Source organism: Rhineura floridana, chromosome 7 (genome assembly GCF_030035675.1).
Source record: "Rhineura floridana isolate rRhiFlo1 chromosome 7, rRhiFlo1.hap2, whole genome shotgun sequence".
NCBI lineage: Eukaryota > Metazoa > Chordata > Lepidosauria > Squamata > Rhineuridae > Rhineura > Rhineura floridana.
The window spans coordinates 8,859,135-8,869,411 of record NC_084486.1 but is presented as its reverse complement, the minus strand read 5'-3'; the positions used below and the strand labels follow the sequence as shown (position 1 = coordinate 8,869,411).

Sequence of the window (10,277 nt, the reverse complement as noted above, 5' to 3'; positions counted from 1 at the left end):
ACCGACCAACCCCTCCTACGTAACGGAAGGGGCGGAACCGAAACTGCCACAGCTTCCGCAAAAGGGAGCAAGACGGGGAGCAGAAGGGACGAAACCTCCCAAAGCGCTCCGAATAGACCAGAAGCCCCGCCCTTATCCCCCCTCCCTCCGGGACGCCTCGAGCGCAGGGTGGAAAAGCTAACTGCGTGGCTGTTTTGTTGTTTATTCGTAATTTCCCGGGCGGGGAGGGACTGTCCTCCTTCGTCTCGTCCAAGGCTGCTACTGCGGATGAATAGTACTTCGATCCACTGGACTCAATGGGATTGATTCCAGAGTACAAATGTATAGGCTTGTGCTGTTAGCGCACAGCTAGGAGAGGAAAATCTCACGCAAGGCGGATCAGTAGTACCAGAAACAAAACAAAAGCCACCAAATCTGCTCCCGCGACCAAGTCACCCTTGCTGCGTCGTCTGAACTGGCTTTAAGGAGAAAACCGGATGCCCCGCAGCCTGGTAGCCAGACTTCCATGTTAAGTGGGGCAAGGGGAGGGCACATATTGCCAGCCAGTCTCCACGCAGCGACAAACAGAGGTGGAGTGGATATAAGGGCCAGGCCACTTCTCCTCCATGCAAAGAGTGTGTTACATAATGGGCTATCTAAACGTCAGTTTAACAGAAAATTGAGTATGAACACCAGGGGTTAAGTGACTGGCACATTTTTTGCTTCACAAGAAAACTGGATGTTAAGGATACGGTGAACAAGGGGATACCAAAAGGTGTAAAAGAAACAAAATTGTTTATACTATAACTAAGAAGTGTAAAACTAGTGTGGTGCTTGTTTTCTCAAGTCTTGTATTTTATGACAATGCAAAAAAAGGTTTAGAAACAGAGTAAGAGCACATTACATTGCAGTCATAAGTCAAGCATTTGGGGAGGGTGGTGCAAAGAACAATATGCATAATTTTCTTCTTGAAGTCAATGAGATTGAGTCCTTAACTATATAAAGGACTAATTATGTGACTGGAAAGCAGTTGGTTGGGTTTTTTTTAAACTGTTTGCTTGGTTGATTTTTTTCTGCTCAGAAACCCTGAAAAGCTCTCCTGCTGAGCTGCAAACATTGGGAAAATGAGAACGTAGGCCTGAGTTACAGCCTAGCCAGCCATAGTGTGCACATCAGGGTTTCTATTCCTCTGGGAACTGTTCCCATCAAGTTCTCCAGAAAATGAAGAAAGCATAGCCACTATGATAGTAGGTATAGGAAGTACTCTAAAAGACACTTAGTGAGTGCCTAAGAGTAACTTAGAATAGATATTCTTTAAATGGAGGCTGTCATTGTCTGTCATGTCACAAAAAGACATTTTTTTTTAAATGGGGGGGGTAAAGCACAGCTCAGGTAAAGCACACCCATTTGCCCCACCCTGGCTACAGGGCTTGCGCCCTGTCCCTGAAAACAGGTAGCTCTGTGGCAGAACTTGGGAGATTACTTTTAAAAAGTAATAAACTACAGTTACAATTACATGGCCCAAAACAGTAGTAATTACTGTTACAATTACAACTGCTCTGAAAGTAACTGATTACTTTTTCTCAAAGGTAATCACTACAATTACATTTCAGTTACTTTTTTAAAAAAATGCCTACAAGGTGCTGACCTTGGCTACTGTACATCTAATTGGCCTAAAACAACATTAAAAATAAACACACATATACCGAGGTAGTAGAATAATTCTTTTTATCCATAAGATAGCAATGGTGGTCCCTTTGCTGGTAAGGGAGGTGGGGAAGGAGGCAGAGGCCACTACTCAGATCTTTGCACATAAAACCCAAGTGCAACCCCCCTCTCAGCAAGCATAATCTCTCTCACTTAACCATCTCCCGGACCCTGCCCTGCCACCAACTAAGGGACACTCACCCAAGCAAACATTTTCCCCTGCGATGCAAAAAAGTTAAAATACTGCAAATGCATCACAGTAGCCAGACAAGGTGATGGAGCCCCTCCATGTTGTCATATTTCACCACAGTTCTTTATCTCCATTATGCTGCTGCCTCCTTCCCCTTTATCCATGTTCTTGCCCTCCAGCTCCATTTTCCTTCCACTCCATTCTTCACCACCACTGTCCATTTTTTTAAACAATTGTTTTCTCCACTCCACCTTCATCGCCTCCTACCCACCCACAGATCATGAGGGAAGAGCGACACTGCACAGAAGCCCAGCTTGAGGCACATGATTTTCATCCACAAATCAGAGGAGCAGATGACTTCTCCTGCTCCCCCCCCCCCGGTAATGCCCCAAAGTAATGCTGGAAACATTACAATTACTCCACAAAAGTAATAAAATTACTCCTAGTTCTATTACAATCAAAATGTAAAAGAATTACCCACTCATTCCTCAAAAAAGTAATGAATTACAAGTAATTCATTACTTGTAATGAATTACTTCCAAGCTCTGTGGGCTCTGTTGACATAAATCTGCAAAGAAGCTACTGGATCATACCCATTCTTGACTGGAAAAGTATGGGGTTGTATTCAACATAGCACTGAATCGAAAGTTCCATTGGTGGCCCCTCTCCTTCCCCCATACCCCCTACATCTGTTCTGTTCAAATCCAGAGCAGGTTGGGGAGGATATGGTGGGTGCATGGGGAGGGGGGATCCCTTTGCGCTAGTTGAAGTCATTCTGCTAGCACAAGGATTTAGTTGAATACTACCCGTGATATCAGAACTGGCTACCCAGTAAGATAAATCAGGCAAAAAGTTTCTATTCTATAGGATTTAGGGAAATGGATGAAGGTTCACATCACAATGAGCAAGACTGATACTAAGTGTAATGTCCAACAAAGTCAAGGTGCAAAATAAATGAAGGGAATGCAAAATGGGCTCACACTCTCATTTCCGTAATTGAAAGAGGAGCAACAAAATTACTCCTTAGAGAAAAAGACAATAAAGTAAAATGTATCAGGATGTTGCAGGAAGATGTATAATAGTTTTGCTTCCCAAATTTTGCTATGATACTGATTTTGAAAGTACCGTGTCATAGTTAGGTTGACTTTGCTACAAAAACCAATGAAATACACAAAATGTTCCTTTAAATATCAGGTGCACTTTGATTCTGGTTTAGTAAGAGATTTAAACACACAACAAGGTCATGCAGTCCTGGCAACCAAGAGGTCTTTTGTATTTTTAAAAATTGTGCAGGGGGGAGGGAGAATTCCACCTTGTGGTTTTGTCCATTACAGGGTTGCAAGAACACCTGCACTTGGCAGACTTTCTCTTCTCCTAAAGATACAGGATCAGTCTCAGGGACTGAACCTGGCAACCCTACTGGTGAGCAATATAATCTGGACCAGAAGGAAGAGTGGAACCCTTTATATAGATGTATTTGTAACTCATGCTGCTCAAAATGAATGTCAGCTAGAAGGATAAGTGGTGTTCAGCAACATCACAATCCACTTACTGTCAAGTCTCACCATTACTATGCCTTCAGAATCTCTTGGTCCGTATGTCAAAATTTAGCTATCCAGTAGTATATAACTGGATACTTTCCCTTTAAGGCTCTACAATCTAGCATCAAACTTGACTTCTTGTGATTGACAGACCTATCTTTAATATTCCCAGTTCATAAACTCATTACAACTTGGTCATTTCCCCCTACTCTGTGATTCTTGCATTCAGCCTTACAAGCAGGGGTCCAGAGAGGAAACTCATAGAAGAAAAATGCCAGTCTTTGGTAATAATTATTGAATATGGAGTGCTTGATTGAGAGGGAATTAGAGTTCCTGCTCAAGAGAATACATGAGATGTGGACTGGAGATATTCTCTCTGCCAGAAGTAATTTTTCTGTTTAATTGCTCTTCTGTTTGTAGACTTTGCCTTTCAGCAATGGCCATCATTGAATGACTGCTTGTCTTTAGAGAGTGCTAACTGTACCCCTTTTACAACCTTTGATTTCACAGGCTGCATGCTTTGCTGCTGCCCAGCACCTGTTATCTCCAATGAATTCAAAATGACAAGCAGACGGGCTCACAGAGCACAGTAAACAAGCAAACCTGGTTAACTTTCTCAGGTTTCAGAGAGCACAGTTACTGCTTTAATGATGATGGCTGAAGAGTGTGCATCGCTCTCTAAAGACCTGGAATGCTCTGGAACATCCACAGCTGAGACCCCCACTATTAAAGACATAGAACAACTCTTGAATGCTGGGAGGCCTTCCTGTAACCATGTTGATGAAGTATGGCCTAATCTTTTCTTAGGAGATCTGTAAGTATATCTTAATGGAACAGTTTATTGTTCTCTTTAACACGCCTTAAGAGCTCCCCTGATGTAATTATTGCAACCAAGTAAATACTACTTCCAAAGAATGCTTCATAAAGTGATTTGGTTGATCCAGTACCTAGTTAAGTATGAATATACCTCATTTAAACCAATGGGTCTTTCTTATACATAAGACAGTATGTGGGATATCTACACTGATTCTGTGCAATAGAAAACTCAGGCATTCGAGCAAGTGTATAAGTTTCACACTCTCAGTTTTTGCTGCTACACGGTCAGTTTTCTATTGCACAGAATCGGTGTAGATATTCCATGCACATTTTTGCATAGGAAATAGTTGAAGATAGACCTTTTAGATTGATTATGTAAGTATCCATTTTGTTCTCATTGCAATGTACAGCTATATACTGTATGATAAGATTATGCCACTAAAAGATGTATTGTATGATTTTACTTATCGCCTCTGACGAAGGCCAAGTCTAGAATGGCCGAAACGCGTTGGGCTTCTTCCTTTTTAATAAAATCTGTTTGGATTTTCCATTCAAGAAATCATTTTTTTCGGCATCTTGGGGTTTCCCCTCCTTTTTTCTCCTGCTGTCTTTGGATGCCAACCACTCCTGTTGTTTGCAGAACCAGGAGCCAGCAGTGGAAGTTCCTCTTCAGCGCACAGGAAATGAAATGAACGAAGGGAGGAGGGGAGTATGGGTGTGGAGAGGGGAACAATTGACACACCCACCTAAAAGCATCAGAGCAAAGCATCTGCAAGCCCTTCAGGAGTGAAGGACATTTTTTCCTTCTCTTTTTGGATTATCAAAGGGTTGGGTTAGTATGGATTAACGGGGGGGGGATGATTGTGTGATAGCTTCTGTTTGCCAGTAATGTCATGTGAACTATGCAAATTAAAAGGGGATATGAGCAGCACCAGATACACAGTAAACCACCATGTAGATGAGCCTGTAGTGTCTACCCTAGGTCAGGAACTATGGACTGGTCAACAAGAGCAAAGATAAGCCCTTCACTGCCTCAGAAAGATAACTGGAGGCAGACAACATGTTCCAACAAGTTCCCAGGACCTTGTAAAGTCCCTGGACCTACTTACCTCTTCCTAGCTGCACCCACTTCCTGAGGAGTATAGAGCTTCAAAGGGGCTGTACTCTGGCCTGGAGTCTAGCACTCCATCTTCTCTTTGCTATTTTCCAGTGGATGTATTGTCTGCTGTTGGTGGGTGGGTCTTAGGGAATCTGAGGCCCTTGGTGGTGAGGGTAATGGTGCCCTGGGGAAATCCAGTTTGGGATCCTGGCTCAGGGGTCTCTGGCTTGAGGGATTCTATGCTGCTGGATTCAGGTTCGGTATCAGGATCCAAGTCTAGTGTCTCTGCAGCCTGTGCCATTGGCCATCCCAATCCACAGTTAGTGTCATGATGACAATACCCTGCCTTTTTATAGAAATAGCTAAAGTAGTTATAAAAGCCAGCTGTGAAAGAAACAACAATAATAAATCTAAAAATTGTACTACTTCAAGCTGCAAGTTCAGGCTCAGGAAAACTAATGCTCTTCCATACAAAATGTTTCCTCTAGCTGTCAGGAACCGTTCTCATTGACATCTAGTCTAATATATGTGCGATTTTGGGGGCGGGGGAAGCATTCAGTCATGTAGTTTCCAAGTTGCAGTTTGATATGGCACAGCTCAAGCAGAGATTAATCACCACAGTGAGAGCTAGGCCTTTGAGACAGATGCAGGTAAGCAGTATTATTTCCAGGAAAATGCCATATTCCACAGTGCCATCCAAGGCCCATTCTAAATGAGAACAATCCACAGATATCTGTGCAAGAGAACTGTGCCTGATTGCTCCAAAGGCCAGTTACTCAGCCCCTTCAGATGAGGAACCTGAATTCTCAACTCACTAAAACCTCAAAGTTCCCCCTTGGTAAGCTCCTATCTAAGAAGCTCCTGGATGCCCCATGACATTTCTGCTGATTCACAGCCAAAGGTGGGATTGGGCACTCAGCAGGTTTGCTCCCCTACTTAGGAGGTCAGCTGAGGTGTGACCATGGTTGGAGCAACACCTGTTTTTTTTCTTCTGGTCAGTTCTAAGTTATGTAGAACCTGACTCTGCCTGGCAACATGATACCTATGATATGCTGTTCAGTCTGCTCTCTGCTGCCAGCTCATCATCTTCTGGCTCACAGTCTATTCAGAACAGGATCAGACTTTTACAGTCAATTAAACTATTGAATTTGCTCCCACATGAGGCAGTGATGGCCATCAACTTGAATGGCTTTTAAAAAGGATTAGACAAATCTAGGGATGATAAAGCTATCAATGGCTTCTCATCTGATGGCCATGTCTACCTCCACTGTCAGAGACAGTATGCTTTTGAATACCAGTTGCTGGAAACTGCAGAAGGAGAGAGCACTCTTGCATTCAGGTCCTGCTTGTAGGCATCTCATAGGCATTTGGTTAGCCTGTTTGAGAAAAGGATGCTGGACCACATGGGCTCTTCTTAATGCTCATTCATGTTAAATTTGCCTTGCCTTAATGTAGGGTATTTTTTCCATAGAATGTGCTTGGATCTGGGTCACAAATTCTAGGGAAAACTTAAAAGGCAAACAGAACTCTTCTCCTACCAGTTAATCTGTCTCTCACTTTCTGTTTTATCTCCCCCCTTCCCCCCAGTGTTACTGCTCACAACAGATTTGGTTTATGGAAAATGGGCATTAGCCATGTTTTAAATGCTGCCCATGGCAGAATACTTTGCCAAGGATCCCATGATTTTTACGGCACAAGTATCGAATACTATGGTGTACCAGCGTATGACCTTCCTGATTTTGATATAAGTCCGTATTTTTACCCTGCAGCAGAATTTATACACAAAGCCTTGACCACACCAGGAGGTATGAAATAAATGTGGGTCACAAAAGTTGGTATTATGTTGTATTATATTGGGAATCTGACACTTTGCCATTCCTTTCTGGAGACCTGGAAATTAGAGGACTAGCATCTCTGGCTTTGCTGTTGTGTTTACTTGAAGCCTCCCTGTGGGGATTGTCAACCATCTGTTGTCCTTTGCCTCCTATCTGACTCTTTGGTTTCATGCAGAGATGCAAGGGACTCCTCCTTGGCTTCCTCTGCCTATCACACATGGCTTAGGACAGCCTTTCCCAACTGGTGGGCCAACAGATGTTGTTGGACCACAATTCCCATCTTTCCTGACCATTGGCAATGCTGGCTGAGGCTGATGGGAGTTGTGGTCCAACAACATCTGGTGGCCCACTAGTTGGGAAAGGCTGGCTTTGGAGCTGCCATCTGTTTTCTCTTCTCTGTTCATGAGTACTCATGTGGTTCCCCTTTCCTTATTATATGCACATGGCCATAATGTCTTGAAGATTCTATGTTTCCTCATTGCCTGTATGATGAGGTGGGCTCTCACCATCCTGACTTCCCCACAAACTCATCAGCACCTGCCCCTCTCCCAATTCCCTTTCAGGAGAGGGCCTTCCCCACTCAGATTCTCTAGTTGTGGGGAACTTCCAGGCCAAGCCATGTCCACCACCCCCTACACCTGATATGATGTGTATGATGTCAGGTATGGGTCAGGCAAAGACATAGCTAAGCCAAAGGGGTATGCAGGCACCACTGATCAGTCTAACAGCTGCTCAACATCTCATTTTTAAATCCAGATATATGAAATATTATCAACAATGTTACTGTTTTCCAAAAATAAACAGTACAGGAAATGTGAAACACTTTCAACCAACAACATTTTATTTCAATCCAAATTCACCTTTCTCTCACTTAACTCTTTATTTCTAGTCACAACCTTACAACAAAACTAACACTCACAGATTCCCCTTCTTCCTCATCCTATAAATATGTAAAAGATCAGTTAACTGCCCACTTGCACAGTTTTATCCCCCTGTTATTATTATCAGGCACAGGCCTGCTAAAGCCCAGCACTTTTGAGTCCCATTGACTTAAACAGGAGACATTTAAGCACATGCTCAACTTTCCCAAGTGGAAAAAAAAATAGAATGCAAGTGTGTTGTTCTTTGGCTGGTTTGTTCTCAAAGTTTGCATAACAACAGCAACAAATAGTATCACTTCTCTGTCTGTTCAGTTCATTCACTGCAACATTACTATCCAATTGAGTCTACCAGCCAATTGGGATTTTGGCTGTGGTGCTGGAAGGAGGAAGCTAAGGCTACAATCTTAACCATCTCAATTGCAGAGTTCTACTGAATTCAGTGGAGCTGACTTCCAGGTAAATAGGATTAGGATTGCAGCCTTAACCCCTTCCCCTACCCATTTCATTTTCATGAATAAAACCCCCTCCCTGCTGAAGCTACTGTTTGCCTCTCAAGGGGTACACTGTATGTTTCCTCCTGTGGGGAAAATGGCAGTCTGAGATGTGTTACTTTAACCAGGAAAACATCATGCCATGTGATCCACATCTTCAGATTTCTCCCCACCACCATGATCATATATCAAAATTTATACATTGTAGATCCTTATCACCGCACCCACACTTTGCCTTGACATATCAGAAGCTGCATTTGAGATTTCCCTCCTATCTCACTGATATTTTTGGAGGGGGGGGTGCTACTTAAGAAAAACAAATCTAAAAACCCCTGCTGCCAACACAACTAGATCCACTGTTCTTTGGATCTTGTCCTAAGAACATTTTAAAAGCTTCAGGTTACCCCAGAACTGAAAATTCATTCAGAACTCAACAAAGAAAAATGTTAAATGTGTAGATTTTGAGATGCAAAATACTTACATACGAATTTAAAAGTGGATACTTTGAACAAAAATTAATTTCCCCCAAATATTTGTTTTGGCTGAACTGTGGATTAAGCTCAGGCAGTTAATTAACTACAATTTGACACAAGCTGTGTAGTGTAGTGTCCTGCATTTTGGGAATGAATATGGATAAATTCAGATTTGGACAAATTTATTCAGTATTACCCTAACTGCTGGGATTAGAAATAAAAATGGTTATATGTTCTTAAAATGACTAGAGGCCAAACAACAAAAGGACACTTTATGATGGTATGGTTTGACTTTATTAGTTTTGTAGACATGGCTGAACATTGATGATGTGCTCCTCCAGTTGCATATCCCTGCCTTTGGCGTTCTAACAGTTTTCACCTGCAACAGAAACAGAAGGGACTAGAGTTTAAATTGTCAGGACCTAGGATTAAGGCATTGAAAGAAAAATGCAAGCACTGTCTTTAAACTTTATTTTTGTAAGATTTCTATAATCATTTCACCGACATTTTTTGGTTTATGGGGGGTGGTGTAGGGAGGTTTTCAGGACTGAAAGTGTGAGACGCTTTGTAAAAAGGTAATAATTTTCATTGGTATTTCTTGTTTTCATTGGCTTTTATTATTAAAATTTAATAAAGGTTATCTAATTGTTAAATGTACTTGATCTGGGAACTTTGGAATACTGTCTCTTCTGTAGTTTAAAATGCCATATTTAAAGATTATTAAAAAATGTTGTTTACTTCATTTGCAGCCAAAATCTTAGTGCATTGTGCAGTTGGGATAAGCCGGTCCTCCTCATTGGTGCTTGGATACCTCATGATCTACCATCATTTCTCTTTGGTTAAAGCAATTCAGGCAGTGAGAGAACATCGGTGGATTTTTCCCAATCGAGGGTTTCTGAAACAACTGAGAAATCTGGACATTCAACTTAATAAAGAAAGCACTAAGCAAAAAAGCCAGAAACAAACCCCTGATAATTAGGAAAGCAGGGTATTTTCAACCCTAAATACCATGGAACATTTTCATTAAAATGTGTTTTTCATAGTCATTTTCTAACATTCATATTTTCAGAAATTATCCTAATCAGTACAATTTGTGCAAAAATGTCATTTTGCCTAATCCAGAGCCTTTTTTTTCTTTTTTTTGGAAAAGTCAGTCTTTCCATATGCAGAACTTGGTAGTTTTTCACAAGGTGCTCAGGTAGAGCAAGAAGAGGTTTGGATGACCCCATGAAAAAAGGAACAGGGAGCCATACTGCAGGAAAAAG

General features: G+C 41.9%; 1 protein-coding gene across 2 annotated transcripts; it reads left to right on the top strand.

Annotated features, from left to right (window-relative positions):
• The first annotated feature begins 27 nt into the window (after positions 1-27).
• DUSP13A (dual specificity phosphatase 13A) lies at positions 28-10,058 on the top strand. Of its 2 annotated transcripts, none has more exons than XM_061634864.1 (4): positions 28-491; positions 3,928-4,231; positions 6,920-7,137; positions 9,762-10,058. In XM_061634864.1, exons 2-4 carry the CDS (start codon positions 4,065-4,067, stop codon positions 9,989-9,991), a joined length of 615 nt encoding a protein of 204 aa, XP_061490848.1. In that variant the 5' UTR covers positions 28-491; positions 3,928-4,064; the 3' UTR covers positions 9,992-10,058. The 2 variants fall into 2 exon arrangements, with proteins under 2 accessions (XP_061490848.1, XP_061490850.1); XM_061634866.1 differs by having other exon boundaries at positions 28-507.
• Positions 10,059-10,277: the final 219 nt, after the last annotated feature.

Coding starts and splice junctions, on each gene's coding strand:
- DUSP13A (XM_061634864.1), top strand. CDS start 4,065: ATGATGATGGCTGAAGAGTGTGCATCGCTCTCTAAAGACCTGGAATGC. Junction 4,232..6,919: donor AATCTTTTCTTAGGAGATCT/GTAAGTATATCT, acceptor CCTTCCCCCCAG/TGTTACTGCTCACAACAGAT. Junction 7,138..9,761: donor AGCCTTGACCACACCAGGAG/GTATGAAATAAA, acceptor CTTCATTTGCAG/CCAAAATCTTAGTGCATTGT.